Source organism: Pseudorca crassidens, chromosome 18 (assembly GCF_039906515.1).
Source record: "Pseudorca crassidens isolate mPseCra1 chromosome 18, mPseCra1.hap1, whole genome shotgun sequence".
NCBI lineage: Eukaryota > Metazoa > Chordata > Mammalia > Artiodactyla > Delphinidae > Pseudorca > Pseudorca crassidens.
In genome coordinates, this window is record NC_090313.1 from 15,493,296 (window position 1) to 15,515,425 (window position 22,130).

Here is a 22,130-nt window from a genome sequence, read left to right on the forward strand (position 1 = left end):
CGGGGTTACTGCCAAGTTCTCATCTGCTTCTTGCAAATTTTGGACAAACACAGTGTACAAAAGGTTACAAAACCTTTATAAACACCGGACTGCTAGTATGTTGAGGGCTGAGGTGATGCAAATATTTGCCGAGACTTTATATAGACAAATAGTCTGTTAATGATAGCTGTGGTCTCAGGGAGTAAACAATTTCTACATGGACTTGTGCGTAAGAACAGGAGTTCTGGTGGGCCCTGTGTGTGAACCCAAGGCCCACGTGTGACCTTCTTGTCCTCTTGTCCTCTTCTGCCAGGCCAGCTGTCGCTGTTCGTGTGCTGTGGAGATCCCACTGTTGACAGCGCTGTCCTCTGACTCAGGGTGGCAGATACTGTTTTTAATAGAACCCAGGCAACTTGTATCACGTTACACATACTAAAGTAATGTGTCTGCAGCTGTCTCGGGATTCATTTGCCAGCTGCACTTTGAGACCGGAGTTAATCATAGGTCAGAGTTAAACTTTGTCATGGGTCAGGAGAGAAAGGCCAGCTGGCTATTCCTGCTCGGGTCTTTTTTGGTGTGTCTTCTACTGCTCCTCATATGACTGCCATCTCTGAGTCATCAGAAATGAGAACCTCTTTGGTGGGTGTCTGCCTAGAGCCTCGCTGGTCTGCAGACCAGCAGTATCGCCATCACCTGGAGCTGGGGAGAAACATAGTCTCAGGTCCTGCCACAGACTTAGTGAATCAGAATTTGTATTTGACCAGGATCTCCAGGTGATTCGAATGCATGGGTCCAGGCCAGGCTCCTGTTGTCTTCTGCTTTGTCGAAGCTGGGTTGCTACCTCATCCGGGTTCTGACGGTGGAAGAGGAGAGCGTGGAGGAGGTGTGCTCATGGTTTTAAGGCCTGGATCCTGCGTGTGAGTGGCACACAGCCCTTCTCCTGTCTCCCGTGCCACACCATCTCCCCTAACTGCAGGGGGGCTAGGAAATAGTCTGAACATGTGCCAGGAATAAGAGAAGGAAGGATCAGCTCACGAATGGGCCAAGTGATGTATTAGGTGAGCTACGCTGTGGATGGAGTTCAGCTGTTAATATTATTCCCACCTTTCCTTTTGTTACTCCTTTATTCTTTTTCATTAATTAAAATATTTAAAAAGTATACTCATTGCTGATTAGAGAAAAAGATATTAATTTTATTTCTAACCACAGATAACACCAGTCTTAATTGTTGGGTGACTCACTTTTATAGAAAAAATAACCCAACATCTAAGACCTATGTACAGATGTGGATTTACCCTCCGTCTTCCTTTTCTCTCATGATGGAAAATGACAAGCATATACAAAAGTAGAAGGAGTTGCATGATGAACCCCTGAGCACTCATCTGTAAGTGTCAGCAAGTGTACCACCTCATGGCTAATCTTGCCTCGACTCACTTCATGTGCTGGATGTGAAGTGTCCGTTTTTTTGCATGTCTGATGAGTGAAGAATGGTGTTATGGGCTGAATTGTGTCCCTGCAAAACTTATGTGTTGAAACCCCAGTGCCCAGTACATCAGAAAGTGACTGTATTTGGACATTGAGCCTTTAAAGAGTTGATTAAGCGAAAATTAAAGACATTTATGACTGGTGTCCTTGTAAGAAGAGAAGAATCGGACACTGAAAGAGACACTGGGGATGCACATACACAGAGGAAAGAGACACTGGGGATGCACATACACAGAGGAAAAGGGCCTATGAGGAGACACAGAAGGTGGCCGGCCATCTGCAAGCCCAGGAGAGAGACCTCAGAGGAGACCAACCCTGCTGACACCTTGATCTTGGACTTTTAGCCTCCAGAAATGTGAGAAGTTTCTGTTGTTTAAGCCACCCAGTCTGTGGCATTTTGTTGTAGCAGCCCTAGCAAACTAATACAAATAATATACCATTGCTCTTTCCTTTTTTTTTTAAAAGGAAGAGCACCAAAACCCACTCTTCTTAATGTCACCGTATATATTTGTTATGTAATTTTCACAGGTCTTTGTAGGAAAGTGTCAGTATGATTATATATACACATACACACCTGTTAAATTATCTATTGAAATCACATTGTACATCTTCTCACTTCACAATTTTTTTACTCTTTGTGTCATACAACAGGCACAGAATATTATACAAAGGCATAGCTTTAGAGAACTATTGTAGAGTTAACACCCTGTAACCACCACCCAGATTATGAAATAAGGTTCTGCCAGCTTCCCCATCCACCTTCAAGTATCCTGTCCCAGTCATAAGCCCTTCCCTTTCCTCAAAAAGAATTAAAGGTCAACTTCAAACTCTTCAGTGTCTATTTCTTTTAAATCTTCATCGGTATACCTGTATTGTATTCATTTTTTTAGAGTTTCAATTAGTCTGCATACTCTGATGGGTTCACATTCTGCTTCCTTTTTTTTTTTTTTTTTTTTTTGTGGTACGCGGGCCTCTCACTGCTGTGGCCTCTCCCGTTGCCGAGCGCAGGCTCAGCGGCCATGGCTCACGGGCCTAGCCGCTCCGCGGCATGTGGGATCCTCCCGGACCGGGGCACGAACCCGTGTCTCCTGCATCGGCAGGCAGACTCCCAACCACTGCGCCACCAGGGAAGCCCCTTGGCTACTTTTTTAAGGTAGTATTTTGAGTGTAATCATCTCTGGCCTGATTCTTTAATTCTGAGCCATGTAATCATTCATCCTTCTCTGCCCCAGGTACTGGACTACGCACTGGGGAGAGAAAGTGCTGGCCTTCTCTCCCAAGCTTTACAGTTTAGCTCTGTGGAGTACATTTCTTTTTTTTCTGGCTGCGCTGCACAGCATGGGGGTCTTAGTTCCCTGACCAGGGATCAAATCTGCGCCCCCTGCAGAGGAAGCACAGAGTCTTCACCACTGGACCGCCAGGGACGTCCCTGGAGTACATTTCTAAAAGTTAAATTTCTGAGGCAAAGGATACACTGGCTTTGTATTAAACACATCTGGGGGTTTTTTTGTTGTTTTTTTAATTTTATTTATTTATTTTTTGGCTGCATTGGGTCTTCGTTGCGGTGCACGGGTTTCTCATTGCGGTGGCTTCTCTTGTTGTGGAGCATGGGCTCTAGGCACGAGGGCTTCAATAGTTGTGGCTCGCAGGATCTAGAGCGCAGGCTCAGTAGTTGTGGCGCACGGGCTTAGTTGCTCCACAGCATGTGGATCTTCCCGGACCAGGGATCGAACCCACGTCCCCTGCATTGGCAGGCGGATTCTTAACCACTGCACCACAGGGGAAGTCCCTACATCTGGGTTGTTTTAAAGGAAAATTGGATCAATTTGAAATAAGCCAATCCTGTAGTTGTGTCTGTGTTGACCTGGCCAAACTGGAAGGAAAAATGAAATTGGGTCTGGCGTGGCACCTCTGTGTTTTTCTGATTCCCACCAAGGTTGATGTTTCCCCAGCACTGTTTACTGTTGGGTTTCCTGAACAGGTTGACTGTTTATCGCTAATGCCCTTACGTGTGAGGCAGGGCCAGGTCCTCCCCTCACAGGTGTCCCTGACTTGAGTCCTGCCCTCTTCACGCTGGCATGGCCCCAGGTGCTCGTAATCTGTCCACTGACAGCCCTTCTCCTACCTCGTTCCAGTTGCTGCTGTCAATTTCCACAGCTGCCTGGAGCCTCAGACCTGTTCCACTTCTGAGCCAGCGGTCAGTGGTGGCCAGAGTGGCGGGCGTGAGGGGACACCAGTAACAGGGGCCCGTGCATTCCCATTCAGTAGCTGGTCTGCTAGGCAGTATCCTAAATCCTTGCTTCCCCGTCCTTCCCTCAGGCATCCACCACAGCTAGATTCCACGGGGAGGGAGGGATCTTTGACCTACCCTTTTGCAAGGTTCCTCAGGCCGGGTGTCCCAAGGCCTGAGTTTTTGGTTCTAGTTCAATCATTTAACCGACCTTGCCATCTTAGGCCAGTTTTCCTCTCTGGGGCTCGTGGGCTGTACTAGATTTTCCAAAGTGTGTTCTAGCTCTCATCCCCTATGATCCAACAATCATTTACCACCGCCAGTCTTTCCTGGAAGGGTAATTCTCCACGCAGTTCCAGACCAAATCCACGAGGAATGCTTGCTGAAAATGCAGATTCTTCGTCTCTGCCCCAGATTTGGGGAGTCAGAACCCTGGTGAGTGGGGTCTGTTTATTTTTAACGAGCTTCTCAGGTGATTTCATTACAGAATAAAATGTGAGAAGTCTGTTAGAGTTAGAAAGAGCCTGTGCCCACCGGGCAAGAGGAGGGAGCTCTTAAAACATTCCTAGTCTCTTCTTTCCGTGTTGGCAGAAATGTTCATAGTGACAGCAATGGGCTGGTGGGCACTAGGTCTAGGACTGTAGTTGTGTATTAACTGCGGGGAGGACAGAGAGGCTGTGGGAGAAGGAGGTGGTCAGAGCAGAGGAGCCAGTTGGTGGGGGGACCTCTCGGCCAGCAGAAGCTAAGCATGTGTTGTCCTGAGATGTGAGCTGATGATGTGGAATCTTAAGCTCTAGGGCAGAGTTCTGCACTGAGTTCTGACACCAACTCCCAGGAGTTGACCCAGACCGCACAGGTGAAGGGCCTCGTCCTCCACAAGACTGCCCTCCCTCCCTTCAGACGCCAGCTCCCAGTCCGGGGCTCCCCAGGCCACCCTCACTTTTGACCCACTGGCTACAAATTAAAGGATTCGCACAACCCCCTCCCATTCAATAATTCATTAGAACAACACACAGAACGCAATTGCTTATTATGGCAAACAGATTCAAATTGGAACCAGTCAAAGGGAGAGTCACACAGGGTGAGGTCTGAGAGGGTCCCAAACTCTAGACTTCCTTCCTTGTCTTATCCCTGCGGAGGCAGGACATGTCACCCTTGCAGCACATCGGTGTGCGATGGTAGAGTATGGCCAACCAGGAAATCTCCCCCAAGCTTTGGTGTCCAGAGTTCCTACTGGGGTTTCATTATGTAGGCATCATGGATTGGACCATTGGCCATGTGATTGATCTTATCTTCAGACCCCCCTCTACAGAGGTCAGGCTGAAAGCATGGACTCACAGGCCCGACCTTCTAATCCCACGGTTAGTCTTCTGGTGTGGCTACTCCCCATCCTGAGTCCTCATTAGCACGACCTTTAGGAGCCAACCATGAGTCACCTTGTCAGCATAAACAGTCGGAGCCCACACACTGTTACTTGGGAAATTCCATGGGTTTAGAGGAACGAGGATAAGTAGCAGCCAGTCTTTTCTTTTTTTCCTTCCCAGCTTTACTGAGGTCAGTCGACAAAATTGTAGGATATTTGGAGTTTACGATGTGATGAGTTGATATATGTATGCATTGTGGAAGGATTCCTCCCATCAAATTAAGTATACATCCATCATCTCACGGATACCTTTTTTGTTGGTGAAAACATTTAAGTTCTATCTTAGCAAATTTCAGTTGGACAATACAGTGTTATCAAATATAGTCACCATGTTTTATATTGGATTCTCAGACCTTATTCATCTTAGAGCTGAAAGTATGTACCCTTTTACCAACCTTTCCCTTTTTATCCCCAGGCTCCTGGCAACCACTTTTCTTTTGTTTCTATAAGTTTGACTTTAAAAAAAAAAAAAAAAAAAAGATTCTGCATATAGGTGATACCATGCAGTATTTGTCTTTCTCTTTCACAAAGAAAGCATGATGCCTTCTAGGTTATTCATTGTTGTCACAAATGACAGGATTCCCTTCCTTTTTAAGGCTGAAGAATATTCCATTGTGTTATGTGTGTGTGTATGTGTGTGTGTGTGTATACATATGCATATGTACATATACATATCACAGTTTATTTATCCATTCATTTGTTGGACAGGTAGGTTGTTTCCTTACCTTGACTATTGTGAATAATGCTGTAGTGAACATGGGAGTACAGGTATCTCTTTGAGATAAAGATTTCATTTCCTTTGGATATATACCCAAAAGTAGAATTGCTAGACTGTGTGGTAGTTCTGTTTTTAACTTTTTGAGGAATCTCCGTACTGTTTTCCATAGTGGCTGCACCAACTTACCTTCCCACCTACCGTGTATGAGGGTTCCCTTTTCTTTACATCATCTCCGACACTTGTTATTTCTTGTCTTTTTGATGATAGCCATTCTAACTGATGTGAGGTGATACCTCAGTGTGGTTTTGATTTGTATTTCCCTAATGATTGGTGATGTTGAGCATCTTTTCATGTGTCTGTTGGCCATCTTTATGCCTTCTTTGGAAAAAATGTCCATTCCGATCTTCTGCTGTTTTTAAATCAGTTTTATTGTTTTGTTTTTTTGTGAAGAGGTATGAGTCCTTTATATAGTTTGGATATTAGCCCCTTGTTGGATACGTGATTTGCAAATATCTTATATTCAGTAGGTTGCCTTTTCATTTTGGTGATGGGTTCCTTTGCTGTGCAGAAGCCTTCTAGTCCCATTTGTTTATTTTTGCTTTTGTTTCCCTTGCCTTTGGAGTCAGATCCACAAGAACATTGTTAAGATTGATGTCAGATAGGTTACCGTCTATATTTTCTTCTGGGAATTTTATGGTTTCAGATCTTACATTCAAGTCTTTAATCCATTTTGAGTTAACTTTAGTGTGTGTGGTGTAAGATAATGGTCTAGTTTCATTCTTTTTTTTTCTTTTTATAAATTTATTTACTTATGGCTGTGTCGGGTCTTCGTTGCGGTGTACGGGCTTTCTCTAGTTGCGGTGAGCAGGGGGCTACTCTTCATTGCGGTGCGCGGGCTTGTCATTGCTGTGGCTTCTCTTGTTGTGGAGCATGGGCTCTAGAGCGCAGGCTTCAGTAGTTGTGGCACACAGGCTTAGTTGCCCCGCGGCATGTGGGATCTTCCCGGACCAGGGCTCGAACCCGTGTGCCCTGCACTGGCAGGCGGATTCTTAACCACTGCGACACTAAGGAAGCCCAGGGTTGGGACTGTTGATGTAAATACAGACAAGGTGTGCCAAAGCATGCTCTATGGCAGGTTCTCAGACTGCAGCCGGCGTCAGCATCGCCTGGAAGACTTGGTACAGTACAGCTTGCTGGGCCACACAGAGTATTTTTCATAGGGCAGGGTTGGGGCCGAGAATTTGCGTTTGTAACGAGTTGCAGGATGTTAATGTTGCTGCAATGGGGACCACAGTTTGAGAACCTGTGCTGTATAGAAGATGGGTAAGCTGGGGGATTGATCCCTTAGCCCTACTTCGTCCTACATTGACCTGCAAAAAAGCCAAGAAGCAGATCCTATGCATAGCTCACAACCACAGTTTCCACATCATATTGTAATTCTTTGTTAACATAGATCCCTTGCTCCCAGACTGAGCTGCTCAAGGACAATTGAACCAGCGAATACAGGAATGTGTTTCAACCATAACCCTTGACTCGGTGGCTAAGGACTGCTGCCAGTGTGCTGTGCTACTCTCTGGGGCCAACCTTTGAAGTAGAGTTCTGTGCCTTTTCCAGAAAGACAGATTAGGGCAGTGGTTCTGATCTAGGAGATTTTGCTACCAAAATGTCATTTTAGGTTGTCACAATTTAGGGTGAAGAGATGCTACTGGCATCTTGAGGAAGGAGTCCAGGGAGGCTGCACACTCTCCTACAAAGCACAGAAGAGCCACCTGTGACGAGGAAGCATGCAGCCTGAAATGTCAGCACCGCTGAGCTTAAGCAATCCTGCCAGGGCTTCCCTGGTGGCGCAGTGGTTGGGAGTCCGCCTGCCGATGTGGGGGACACGGGTTCGTGCCCCGGTCCGTGAAGATCCCACGTGCCGCGGAGCGGCTGGGCCCGTGAGCCATGGCCACTGAGCCTGCGCGTCCGGAGCCTGTGCTCCGCAACGGGAGAGGCCACAGCGGTGAGACGCCCGCGTATCGCAAAACAAAAACAAACAAACAAAAAAGAAATCCTGCCATAGGGGAAAGTGTTCCAGTGCGGTAGGGTGGGTCTTACTGTGAGATCTGTCTGCGTGCCTCTCATTTGTCCCTCACCTCAGTCCCTGCTCTTGGACTCTCTGACCCAGGTCACCCTGCTTCCCTACACCCCCTGTGTCAGCAGCCCTGCCCAGGCTGGGTCATGGAAGCCTCCAGTAATCAGGGAGCACTAAACAATGATTAATAATTTGCCACAGCTAAAAACGCTTTCAAATGCATTATTCTTTCAACAATAAATGACTTATTTGAGTGGGGTGAGGGCACTTGTTGAATGATTAACTGACCTCAGCTGACCTTTGCATTCCCCTTCTCCTAGAGAAATTTAGAGAGGGTTGTGTGAGTGTGTTCTTTGCCGCGGCTCCTCCACCAGCAAGTTGTTCATTTATTTATTCAGCAGAGTTTTGAGTGACTCACTCTGTGCTGGGCCCAGTGAACCACCACGGAAAGACTGGGTCCTACCTGCATGGAGCTCTTGCATGGAGGACGAAATAAATAAGTGGATTATTTTTTCTCTCAACAAATAGAATGTAGTAAATGGGTAAAGAAAGTTGGAAGGAGGAAGTAGAGAATCTGGATTTGCTTTTTTAGACAAGGCAGTCCAGGCCTTTCTGTGGAGGCAACAATTAGCTTGAGACCTGGAAGAGAAAAGGTGTAATGATGGGGGAAAGTGAGCAAGTGGATCTGTCTGTTCCCAACAGAGGGAACAGCAGTCAGGAGCGGGGCAGGTTCTCGGAAGCACAGCACAGCAGCATGGCTGGAACGCTGAGCAGAGGTGCTGGACCGGACATGGGGTGGTGAGCTGGGAGGGGCCCATCATGAGTTGCACTCGGTCAGGACCGTAGGTGTAATTCTAGTGCAGGAGGACAGCATGCTCTTGTACTTTTTTTTTTTGCGGTACGCGGGCCTCTCACCGCTGTGGCCTCTCCCGTTGTGGAGCACAGGCTCCGGACGCACAGGCTCAGCGCCCATGGCTCACGGGCCCAGCCGCTCCGCGGCATGTGGGATCCTGCCGGACTGGGGCACGAACCCGCGTCCCCTGCATCGGCAGGCGGACTCCCAACCACTGCGCCACCAGGGAAGCCCTGCTCTTGTACTTTGAAGACAGCATTCTGTCTTCTCTGTAGAAAGATCATAGGGAAACCAAGGGTGGAAGCAGGCAGTACAGTTTGCAGGCTCTTGCAGCTCTGAGAACCGATGGCGGCTTGGGGCTTCGGTCTCGGGTCGATGGTGGTGGGAGGGTGACAAAAGATGCTAAGTGGTTGGGGCCAGGCTGCATTTTGGAGGAAGCAGCTGTGGGACTAGTTGGCGGGTTGGCTGCGGGGGTGAGGGGAAGGGAGGCATCAAGGGTAGTGACCACCAGGTTTCTGGTTTGAGCAGTGCGTCTGTGAGGTTGACATCTACAGAGAGAATGGGAAGAGCAACTTTGGTGGGGAAGTCAGGAGTCCCATCTTGGACTCATAAGTGGAGATGCCTGTTAGCCATCTATGAGGAGAGGACAAGAAGGCACTTAGCCACAGGGGTTTGGGGGAGTGGCCTCTGTCAGAGAGTGCAGGGAGCTGCTTTGGCTAACACTTCGACACTTCTTAGTGTCTCCTTCAGCCTCTCCTCTTGGGGGCCTTGGGGAACAGAGCTGAAAAAGCAATGGCTTCATTCACAGATACACTTCCTCAACATCAAGTGGGTACAGCTTCCCAATAATGGAGCCTCAGTTCTGTTTTCTAGCCCCATCCCTGCCTACTGTAAACACTGCCCGACACCTATAGAGGCCATGACACGTCTTTGCCAGTTGTTCTCTTCATTCAGTGTTGAGTTTTTTTTTTTAAGCATGCTCCACAGTTTAATAAAACTTGCCAGGAAGATGCGCCTGTGTTTCTGTGGCTTTGTGCACTCCCGGGGCATCCGTGAGCCCTCCTGGGAGTGTGGGGTTCCCTTGGTCCGGTCAGGCACATGGCTCCGTGGGGCATTGGCCTTTACAGCGTAAGTACTTGTATTGTTTTGGTCGTTTTACATGTCACTTCCTTCTCACTTTATGCAAAATAAGTGACACAGGGTGGCAGCCAAGTGTGAGCTGGGGAAGGAGGAAGCCCTCCTCAGAAGGAGGTCATTTCCATGTGGCTCCGTGTTCACTGAGCTTCACTGTGTCCCAGGAACCGTGCGGGTCACGGAGTGTGCGAAGCGTCCGCGAGGCTGTCCTGCCCTTGAGGGAGCCCCAGTCTGTTGTGGAGATGACGGTGCTGAGGACTGTGTGTGCCCAGCGGACAGCTGTCCACACCAGTGTGGATCAGACGTAAGATCCCAGCCCGTTAGTGCAGCACGAAATCAGTTTTGTGGATTTCGACTGGTGTTTCTTCCTTCTTCAAAATAAGTTTTAAAAATTGTGGTAAAATACACAACATATTTACCACCTTAACCATTTTAAAGTGTACACTTGAGTGGAATTAATGACATTACACTGCTGTGCAACCATCATCATGGTCCACAGGATCCTTTTCATCAGTACAACAGAAACTCTGTACCCCTCCCCCTCCCCTCCCCTCCTCCTCCCCTCCCCTCCCCCTCCCCCCCTCCCCCCCTCCCCCTCCCCTCCCTCCCCCTCCCCTCCCCCTCCCCCCTCCCCTCCCCTCCCCCTCCCCCTCCCCTCCCCCTCCCCCCTCCCCTCCCCTCCCCCTCCCCTCCCCTCCCCTCCCCCCTCCCCTCCCCTCCCCTCCCCCTCCTCCTCCCCCCTCCCCTGGTTTTCACCTTTCTACTTTCTGTGTCTGTCATTTTTGACTCTTTGGATACTTCATCTAAGTTGAATCATATGGTATTTGTCTCTGTGTGACTGGCTTATTTCACTTAGCATAATATCCTTAAGGTTCATCTATGTTATAGCCTGTGTCAGAATTTCCTTCTTTGAGACTCAGTAATATTCCAGTGTACATGTGTACCACACTTTGATTTTCCGTTCATTCATCATTGCTTCCACCTTTTGGGTACTGTGAATAATGCTCCTGTCCTTATGGGTATATCATGACTGGCATTTCTCTTGCAATGAAGTAGGCTAGAATAGAAAATAGCAGGAGATGGGACTTCCCTGGTGGTCCAATGGGTAAGACTCCACACTCCCAATGCCCGGGGGCCTGGGTTCTATCCCTGGTTGGGGAACTAGATCCCACATGCATGCTGCAACTAAGAAGTCTGAATGCCGCAACTAAAGATCCCACGCGCAGCAACGAAGATACGGTGTGCCACAACTAAGACCTGGCGCAGCCTAAATAAATACTAAAAAAAAAAAGAAAAGAAAAAGAAAATATCAGGTGTACGTAGTGTGGGCAGACCCCGACTACTGATGAGGCATGAGGCACAGCTTTGCAAGCCGTATGAGATGCCATATATCCTAAATTAACCTAGACGCATTGATGTTTATTTCCCATGCACAATACACTGCGCACTCTGTGAAAGCATCAAGATAACTTAATAAATTCTATCAGTTCTTTAACCTTGAGTTAGACATCCTTGTTTTTGGCCACACCGCATGGCGTGCGGGATCTTAGTTCCCCGACCAGGGATCGAACCCGCACCCCCTGCAGTGGAAGCAGAGTCTTAACCACTGGACTGCCAGGGAAGTCCCCTAGGCATCCTTTTAATTAAGAAAATGTGAATTACTTGTTCACATGCATTTGATTCAGCTGCTGGAATGGTTCTTTGACCCAAGTAAGGTAGTTTCTTTCCTTTGCTCTGTGGTTTCACAAATCCCAACGAGTAGCATCAAAGGCTTGCTTGGGTAGGCAGTCATCGCCACACTCCTTACTCTCAGGAGGGATATCTGGAACTTGGAAGCAAGAGCTCTGTCATCCCTCATGGGGGAAGAAGTTTAATAGTTTGGAAGAAAGCGTTTGATTGGAACAGACACTAAAGGCCAGATATTCAGAGGTGAGTCAGCGCAGGCACTCACCGGCATAGAGGGATCTTGGTGACGAATTGAGTCCTGTATCTAGTGGTGGCCGTGTGTGCTGTGCTAGGTAGGTAAGGTGTCACCTGCTGGTTGTGAGGTCCCTTACTTGTTAGTTCCAACCAATACTGCTTCAATCCCTTCTGAACCTTAGGAGGTGGTCAGCATGAGCAATATTTTACTTGTGATTCCTTGTTTTATTCTCAGTGTTAACTGAATTGCGTGCAAATGTGTCAAAAAAATTTTTTTGGAGGGGAGGGATAAACTGGGAGACTGGGATTGACATATACACACTACTATATACAAAATAGATAAGTAATAAGAACCTACTGTGAACACACAGAACTGTGCTCAGTACTCTGTAATGACCTATATGGGAATAGAATCTAAAAAAGAGTGGATATATGTATATGTATAACTGATTTACTTTGCTGAACAGTAGAAACTAACACAACACTAAATCAACTCTACTCCAATAAAAATTAATTAAAAAAATTATTTTTGAGGAGGCGATGAGGATGGTTACCCATGCACAGTAGTTGTAGATTCTCAGTCTTGGTTGTAGCGTGGGAAAAAGTATTTGGAAGACAGTGTGGTGATAAGACAAGGGACACTATGAAGAAGTGAAAGGAGGGGATTAGCTGGTGGGAGGAAAGGGAGATAAGAAGGCCAGGGGTGAACCAGAAAAGGCCTGGAAGCTCGGAGGCAGGAAGGCTCTGCAGTGCCCACAGCCTGGGAGGACTCTGGTGGACCCCAGGGTAGAGGGTATGGAGGGAGCTGGGGGCACGCAGCTTGCATTGCTGCTTCACTTACAACAGGAAGTGGATAAAAAGAGCAGGGATGAGAAAATGGATCTTGAGCAAGTTTTAAGAAATGGGGGGAACTTCCCTGGTGGCACAGTGGTTGAGAATCTGCCTGCCAATGCAGGGGACACGGGTTCGATCCCTGGTCGGGGAAGATCCCACATGCCACGGGGCGGCTAGGCCCGTGCGCCACGGCTGCTGAGTCTGCGCTCTAGAGCCCGCATGCCACAGCTACTGAAGCCCGTGCTCCACAATAAGAGAGGCCAAAGCAATGAGAAGCCCGCGCACCGCAACAAGGAGCGGTCCCCGCTCTCCGCAACTAGAGAGGGCCCATGGGCAGCGGCGAGGACCCAATGCAGCCAAAAAAATAAATTGATTAAAAAAAAAAAAAGAAAAGAAATGGGGAAAGTTACAGAGGAAAGGAGAGAAGATTCTAGCTTGAACATTGCCACCCACGTCTAATTGGATTTGGCTGTCGGCCACTCCAGGAAAGCCAGGGTGGTGACCCGTTTCAAGATAGTTCATCAGCACTGTGGGTGTTCTGATGTCACGCTGGATAGGTTCCAGTGATATCTGTGCCAGGCACCGTGGCACGCGAGGCCCATGGAGATCCCACATAGCGTGTGAGTTGTCATTGCCTGGAGGGAGTTGTGGTCTCTGGTGGGACAGTTAGGAGGGAAGTGCTGCTGTGGATGAAGACTTGTGGGAGGTGGGGGGAGGAGAGAGTATCATGGTGGCGAGGACGACTCTTGGGTTGGAACTGGGCTGAGGGATGGCTGGTTTGGCAGTGGTCTCAGTGCTGTCAGTGAAAAATTGGGGTCAGGGTGCCAATTGACTCAGGTCTCCATGTCCAACTGTTCAGGTGGCGACACATACTTTAGGCTCCCGTCAGTGAGCTTGCCATCTGATGGAAGTGAAAACCTTCGTGCCTTGATGGTACCCAGATTTGGGAAGTGAAGGGATTTGTGAGGGTCCTTAAATCAAGAGCTATGGGGAAAGACATTTGCCTAATTGAGCAACTTCATCTGTTTTCTGCTGGGGCCCACATGGGATTCCTCAAGATCGCTGTCATGGTGACCTCTGCTCTTTGTCTGATGGGACTTTGTAGTGTTCAGAGCAACACTTATCCTTTCAGTTGATGGCTCAGCAGCCCAGGGAGGTGTTATTATCTCCAGGTGTTCTCCCCGTTTGCTGGAGGCCAGTACTGAGAGGTCATGTGGCTAATTCAAGGTCATGCAATCAGAAAGCAGCAAAGTATCATTACATTTTTTAAAATTGTGGTAAAATACATATAAAATAACATTTACCATCTTGACCATTTTTAAGCATATGGTTCAGTAGTGTGAAGTACATTCACATCATTGTGCAACCAATTTCCAGAACTCTTTTCATCCTGCCTTAGTGTGTCATTAAACACTAACTCCCCACTCTCCTTCCTTCCCGCCCTGGCAACCACAGTGCCACTTTGTTTCTCTCTGAATTTGACTAAGTACTTCATTGAAGTGGAATCATACAGTATCTGTCCTTTGTGACTATACCATTTTACACTTCCAGCAGCAGTGTGCAAGAGTTCCAGTTTCTCTACATCCTTGCCAACACTTATTTCCCTCCCTCCCTCCCTTCCTTCCTTCCTGATAACAGCCATCCTAATATATGTGAGGTGGCATCTCATTGTGGTTTTCATTTGCATTGCCCTGACAATGAGTGATGTTGAGCATCTTTTCCTGTGCAAGTAAACTTTTAAAGAGGGCCTTTCAGGGTAAATCCCAGTGTTAATTCCCTGAGCGTTTTCGGGAGGGAATAAGTGTAGGATAAATGGGAAAACATTTTTCAAACCTGTTTAGTGGTGATGCTCGCAGATTTATACTTTTACTTTGGAAGGAAATTGAGACCTAGAGATATTAAGGGTCACGGAGATGCTGAACTGGAGTGGAGAAGGAGATCGGGGGGACAGTTGAGCCCTGGGGCCTCAGTACCACTGATGGACTAGAATCCAGTCTTCTGCCTCCTGGTCTGGGGATCTTTAGAGGTGCCAAGCTACCAGGGTTAGCAAAATCTGAAGCTCAGTCTCTCTTACTGCTTCTTTAATAATTCATAGACTTTCACTTATTCAACAAAGAATTCTTTAGCATCTCCTTTCTACCTGTATTGTGCTAGGAATAACGCAATAAAAGAAGTGTGGGGCTTCCCTGGTGACGTAGTGGTTGGGAATCCGCCTGCCAATGCAGCGTACACGGGTTTGATCCCTGGTCCAGGAAGATCCCATGTGCCATGGAGCAACTGAGCCCGTGCACCACAACTGCTGAGCCTGCGCTCTAGAGCTCAAGAGCCACAGCTAGAGAAAGGCCGCGCGCAACAACGAAAACCCAACACAGCCAAAAAAAAAAAAGAAGTGTGGTCTCTGCTTTCGTGGGTTATTATTGTCTGGCCTTGGAAATTTCCTTACTCTGGCAAAGTGAGTAGAATGGTGTTAACCTTTGGGCTGTCTCTGCGTATTAATCGTTATTTAAATAATGCATAATGGATTTGGATAATGTTTTTTTTAGCCCTTTGTATAGTTACTGTTTTTTCCATTAATAATAAGTAATTTGTAGAGAGGTAATTTGAGATTATGTAAATGTCATGGTTCACACAAGCTTTCATCCACGACTTTAACTTCCATTGATAATTTTCTGACTCCATTGTTCCTTCTATATTTGTTTGCAATCTAGACTGCAACAGTTTTCCCTTCTCTGCTGTTCATGAAGCAATAAAGTCATGGATTCTTTTGTTATTTAATGGGTTATAATTCACTGACATTTATTTAATACCTAAAGTATCCCAGATTTGGCTAGCAAGAGCCCTTCAAGCCGGCTTCTCTGTCTTTTGCACACATCCTTGTGATTACTTTAGAGCTTCCTTATTTTAGGGTGCAAGATGTCCAGGCCCATCTTGTACTTTCTCTGCCGTTGGTCCTGGCCTGTCGATGGTGATGCTGTTGCTGGGAATGCCTGGGGCTCTACTCACCTGGACCTGGTCTAGTTACAGCAGCCCACCCAGAAATTTCCTCTTTTGGGGCCCATGTTGTGGCTGGACTGGCCCTTGTGGTTCTTAAGATTGTGAGACATGTCTCAGCAACAACCAAGAGGGAGTTCTGAAATGGCAAGATTTATCACTCACATGTCCTGAAGGGTACAAGGCACACCTGAGGTCACACAGCCCCAGAGAGAGAGGGAGAGGGAGGGAGGGAGGGAGGGAGGGAGAGCGAGCACGTGCACGTGGTGAGCTTGTACCTGCACTTCTGCCTTGTTGGGGTCAAGGGCTGGGTGCATGTCAGGCAGGCACTTATGATGAAAAAGCTAATTGTCAGGTGCTGACACACACTGAACCAACCTTGGAATCAGCCATTGCTTCAAGGAGTGCTGGTTCCTCTTAGGAAGGATATTAAAAAGCCGAGATCTGGGTGAAGGGGACCAAAAGGCACAAACTTCAGTTATAAAAGAAATAAGTCATGGAGATGTAATGTCCAGCATAGTGACTGTGGTTAATAATACTGTGTTATTTGAAAGCTGCTGAGAGTTGACCTTAAAAGTTTTCATTAGAAGAATAAAAAAAATTATTACTGTGTATGTTAAAAAACAAAACACCAAGATGTGGAGACTTGAATGCTCCCTGCTACCAGTGTGCCACTTCTTCCAGGGCCTCTCAGCGTATAGAGTTGAGAGAGAGAGAGAGAGAGAGAGAGAGAGAGAGAGAGAGGGAGGGAGAGAGAGAGAGTGTGTGTGTGTGTGTGTGTGTGTAAACACGCATCTAATTTTCTTCCCCCATATCTCTGTATATTTAAAATGTAGACCTATTTCTGTAGGCCTCTTTTTTTAATTTTTTTAAAGACAGAGGCCGTCGATGTGGGATTCTAATTAGACAGATGTGTAGTTTGGATATATGTCACTCTCCTTTAATTTTTAACAGGTGGCTAAACCCCTTGTTTAAAATCGGTCACAAACGCAGATTAGAAGAAGATGACATGTACTCAGTGCTTCCGGAGGATCGCTCCAAGCACCTCGGGGAAGAGCTGCAGGGGTGAGTAGCAGGCGGTGAGGGGGAGGGGAAGGAAGGTGAGAGCTTCTGCGTGTGGCAGTGGTTTGGAGTGGGCTTTACCTTCCTCTGGGTTCTCCTGCAGCCTCCTCGCCCATGACATGGCACGCTCACCCGCCTGGGGCCGACCCTGGGCTTCGCCCACTTTGGAGGCCGGGGGGACCCGTGTTTCCTGTGCGTTTGTGGAAGGGGAGCCAAGGCCCTGGATGCTGAGCTCTGTCCCTGGAGGTGGTGTCCCTGGAGGAGGCTGTCTGCCCTCTTGAGCTACTCGTGGTGCTGTGAATACAGCAAAGCTTGGAAGTAACTTGTTTCCGAGACTGTGACTGTTCCCCTCAGAGCCTGTTTTTCTGGTCCTTCAGGGTCTGCACCCTCCTCTTTCCGGAGCCCTGCAAGCAGTTAACCAGCACTGATGGGACAGCCACAGAGTGCCCTGGAGTGAAGGCCTATCTTCTGCTCTGCCACCTCCCCTGTTTTACCCGTGGCAGGGCCGTTCTTTACTGTGCTTGGTTTCTCATTGCAGGTACTGGGATCAAGAAGTGTTGAGAGCCGAGAAGGATACACGGGAGCCTTCTCTAACGAAAGCGATCATAAAGTGTTACTGGAAATCCTATTTAGTTTTGGGGATTTTTACGTTAATTGAGGTAAAAGCTGTTACATACAGCGCATTGCTTTTCGGTGTGTGTGGCTCAGTAATGAGACGGATGCGACGGGTGGGGAGAGGCCAGTCGTTTCAGGTCCGAGGATAAACCTTGTCTAGGAAACGTGTAGCCCAGCGGTTGTATTTAGCTTTAGAATGGACAGGTCCTTAGAAGGAGTGGACCTCCAGGGGGTTGCTATTTTTCTTTTAACTGATTAAAAACATAGTGTCGTGGAGGGGTGGTGCTGAAAAGGAAAGACATACTATGTTAGGATGTTCTCGGTGCTCAGTATAACTGCTGAAAGTGATCCTTGACCAAAAGAAAATCCAGCAAAACCTCAAAGAAGATGTGCCCTGGGGTTTGGAGAAAGTAAACTTGGACCTGAGCCCACGACAACATAAGACATTTTACAGATGCTCAACAAATAACTGTTAACTTGACCAGGTCACATCTGATAAATGCTTTCCTAAGAAGGTATCTTCACCTTCCCCCTTCCAGCGGAACAGAACCCGTGGCCCTGCATCTGGGTTGGAGCTGCCCAGAGCTCGGAAGAGCACACCCTTCGCTGGGCTGGCCCTTCCCAGCGGGCCTGACACTGAGAGCCAAAGCCCCCCACGGGGAGGAGCTCCAGCTTCACCACGAGTTCTGTGCACCACACGTTCTGGTTTCGGTCCCTGGCTGTGGGAGTGGATTGCTGGTTGAAAGCAGAGCCTTGGTAGTTTGCAGAGGGTGTAGGAGGGGGATGTGCAGGGGAGAACCTAAGGCAGAAAGCTGTGAGGTCAGTGACCACCATGACCCAGAAGGTTCTGGGTTAAGATCCCCTAGTGAGACAGTTCTCCCTAGGGGCACAGTGCCAGTTGGCCTGCCTATTCCGGCTGCAGCCTGCTGGAGGTCTGCTGCAAATCCACTTGGGTGGCTCGTGCTCTCTGTGGTACCTTAGTGCTGCCGTAGGGACAGGGCCAGCCTGTGAGTGTGTGAGAGCAGGAGGGATAGAAGATGCAGTTGCTATGAAAGAGTTGTTTTAGGTGGAGAAGGTGAGTTGTCATAAATATGGTTTTATTGGGGGTGAGATGGGTCTGCTAGGTGGTTTGTAGGCGGCAGGTGTGGCTCTTTTTAAAATTTTTATTGGAGTATAGTTTCTTTACAGTGCTGTGTTATTTCTTCTGTACAGCAAAGTGAATCAGTTAATGTATACATATATCCCCTCTTTTTTAGATTTCCTTCCCGTTTAGGTCACCACAGAGCATTGAGTAGAGTTCCCTGTGCTGTACAGAAGGTTCTCATTAGTTATCTCTTTTTTGCATAGTAGGGTGTATATGTCAGTCCCAATTTATCCTGCCTCCCCCCGCCCCCAATTCCCTCCTTGGTGTCCGTAAGTTTGTTCTGTACCTTGTGTCTCAATTTCTGCTTTGCAAGTAAGTTCATCCGTACCATTTTTCTAGATTCCACATGTACGCAATATTATATGATATTTGTTTTTCTCTTTCTGACTTACTTCACTCTGTATGACAGTCTCTTGGTCTCTCCACGTCTCTGCAAATGGCACAATTTCGTTCCTTTCTATGGCTGAGTACTCTTCCATTGTATATATGTGCCACATCTTCTTTATCCATTCGTCTGTCGACGGACACTTAAGTTGCTTCTATGTCCTGGCTATTGTGAATAGTGCTGTAATGAACATTGGGGTGCATGTATCTTTTGTAATTATGGTTTTCTGCGGGTATATGCCCAGGAGTGGGATTGCTGGGTCACGTGGTAGCTCTATTTTTAGTTTTTTGAGGAACCTCCATACTGTTCTCCATAGTGGCTGTATCAATTTACATCCCCACCAACAGTGCAAGAGGGTTCCCTTTCTCCACACCGTCTCCAGCATTTATTGTTTATAGGGTTTTTGAGGATGGCTTTTCTGACTGGTGTGAGGTGATAAATCTCACTGTAGTTTTGACTTGTATTTCTGTACTAATTAGTGATGTTGAGCATTTTAAAATGTGTTTGTGGGCCATCTGTATGTCTTTTTTGGAGGAGTGTTTACTTAGGTCTTCCACCCATTTTTTTATTGTGTGGCTCTTGTTTAAAAGGCTTTGTTGTCCTGAAGGGCACTGCGGGCAGTGGGTAGCTGGGTAGGTGAAGCCTGCCCCACACAACTGGAGAAACCAGAGAATTCTGTCACCTCACAGGTGACTGGATGGTCCTGGGAGATTGAGTTCTCGTTGATGACAAAGGTGGCTTGGCCATTGTGCCAGAGGGTGGGGACATCTATATGGGGCCGTGTTCCGTCTTTGAGAGAGCACTGACCACCTAGATACTGCCGTGGCCTTGTGAAGGGCAGGGTGGAGATGCAAACCCATGCGATTTCCTCAGGGGTTGGAGAGGGTGCAGGAGCCCCTCAGTCTGTCCCAGCCCTTCTTTGACCTGTGTACAGCTGTCCCAATGATGGTGTTTCTGCATAGTCACAGTAAGTTTCTGTTTGAAATACAGGCAGCAAGCCGGTGTGGACTGTGTGTGTAGGATTTCCTGACCTCACAGAGCAAGCGCTCATGAATTCTGCTTGTCCGGAAACCTTGGGGCGTCGGGGTGTGCCTGCAGCTCATGCCAGGTGCCTGGTTTGGGGTGAGCAGAGATGAGTGGGTTTAGTGTTGGATCGTATCCTGAAGCAGGTCTTTCTCTGCTGTCCCTGGTTCTCTAGTTTCTCTTTGGTACCAGATGCTGAAGAAGGTGAAGGCAGGTGGGTCTCAAAGCGTGGCCCATGTGGCTGGGTTTGCAGCGAGCTGCAGGTGTTTCATGCTGTCCTGCACTGTTGGTCCCTTGGGTGGGGTCACTAAACTTTAGATGGATCCCATCCTAATATGAGCTCCAGGTCTTTGCTGTGGCAGCTTATGGGAGAAGCAGACACAGAGGGAGAGGCCGCAGGAACTGGGGTTCTTCCTGAGAGGGAATCGGCCGCACTGGGGTGCTGGGAGCTTTGATTCCAAAGTTGTCCAGCCCCGGTAATACTTCCTGCTAGGGGTCCAGGAAAACCAGACCTGGGGGCTGCATAAGGTGAACTGGTAGAGCACTGGCCCCTCTTTCAGGAGGTTGGTTGTTGGGCAGTCATGGCAGAAAAGGGGGGAGCAGAGGACCTGGCAAACGTGCGGGCTCGTCTCAGTAGTAGTACTAGAAGTACTAGGAGCAGTAACAGGGGCTCCTACTCAGTAGCACTGGTGGTGGCGACTGCAGTACTATTAGTGTGGCAATAAAAATATTAAGTTCTTGAAAAAACCATGTACCAGAACTGCTGTAATCACTTTATATGTGATATTAGTATTATTTCTTTGTCTGAGTCAACAAAGTCATAGGTATTATATTACCCCCATTTTAGAGAAGAAGATACAGAGTGCTAAGTAGTTACACAGTGTGCCTGTGGTCACACGAAGCATAAAGGACGGACTGAGGTTCCATCTCGGACGCTCTGACTTAAGAGAATGTCCGTCTCAATGACTGAGCTTGTCCAGGGTCAGGAGGCCTTGTCTTGAGAGCTTTGTTTTCATGGTCTCAGACACATGCATCCTGAACTTGGTGTAAGGATAATAAATAGGTTGCTAAGGACTTCCTGGAGCAGGAAGCCAGATGGGAACATAAATGCGGGCGGAGTCGAGGCGACCACAGCTCCCGGGTGAAGACGTTACTAGGGCTTTGACGCTAGCAGCAGTGTCATGCTGTATTTAGATGGACCAGGAGAGGCCCTTTAGGAAACCACCTTTTACTCGTTACCGGCTGTAAGTGGATGAGGTTGTGACTGTTCCGGTGACCCAAGTTCTCAACAACCATCCACACTTTTACGAAACCATTCCAGATGGGCTCCCTGAGATGGGCCGGGGGAAGGTAGTAGGTCTTGGATGGTGGCTACGGTGGGACATTGATAATCTGGGCACAGGTGGAGTGTTCCGTGCTGTTTTTTAGTAAGAGTGCCCGGTTGCTTGCTGAGAGCTCGCAGAGAACTTGCACCCCTGTGAATATGCGGTTGCATTTGCTCAGCGAGAGTGAGGATCCCAGGTCGGTTACTGGGGTGTGGAGCAGTTCTCCTGTTCTGTTGTCTGAATGCACTTTCCCACACACAGGTGTGCCCCGGGCCTGAGGTCCTAGGGTGATAGCTGGGTAGGAGCAGCTGGACTGGTGAGGATAATAAGTGGCAGAACTCATGCTGGTTTACAGTATAACACTAGACAGTGTCTCTCTTCCCTAGGTGAGTGTTGTGACTGGCGTACGGTGCTCATTCTAAATTTGTGTCCTTAGGATAATAACTTGCAGAACTCTTAGTTCTGATGCAATGGAGTTCAGGGAGTTGAGGGCCATTAAAGCTCAAGGAGAAGTAAACATCGAATTTTATTGGCAGTCAAACGAAGCCTGAAATCCAACACAAATATTCCTGTTTTCCTAGACTTGCTGTTTGACATACTGCTGTTTTGGAGAAGTTAAAAATCATTCCTTATGACAGAGCTAATAAGGATCTGTTCCATTTTAAAACTCATTTTCAGGTGCTGTTTTGGGTTTTCAGTGATTAAACCTACTGAGTTAGATGCAATAAATGTTAGTTAAATAATTGATTTTATGAAGCAACTGCCCATTTTGTGATCATCTATGCTGCTTGCTGGTCTTTGTATTTTATTTTATTTTAAAAAAATATTTATTTATTTATTTGGTTGTGGCAGGTGAGCTCCTTAGTTGTGCCATGCGAACTCTTCCCCCCCACCCCCAACAAATTTATTTATTTATTTATTTATTTATTTTTGGC

At 47.6% G+C, this 22,130-nt stretch overlaps 1 protein-coding gene across 7 annotated transcripts in view; it reads left to right on the forward strand.

Moving 5' to 3' along the window:
* Positions 1–22,130, forward strand: part of ABCC4 (ATP binding cassette subfamily C member 4 (PEL blood group)) — a 213,621-nt gene that overhangs the window by 26,362 nt on the left and 165,129 nt on the right. For 6 of the 7 annotated variants that reach the window (XM_067713903.1, XM_067713902.1, XM_067713904.1 and 3 more), the window contains exons 2-3: positions 16,596–16,706; positions 17,242–17,362. In XM_067713903.1, the coding sequence (XP_067570004.1) occupies positions 16,596–16,706; positions 17,242–17,362 (232 nt within the window). Of the gene's footprint in view, positions 1–16,595; positions 16,707–17,241; positions 17,363–17,598; positions 17,834–22,130 lie in introns of those variants that run through there. The other variant, XM_067713901.1, reaches the window with a different exon arrangement.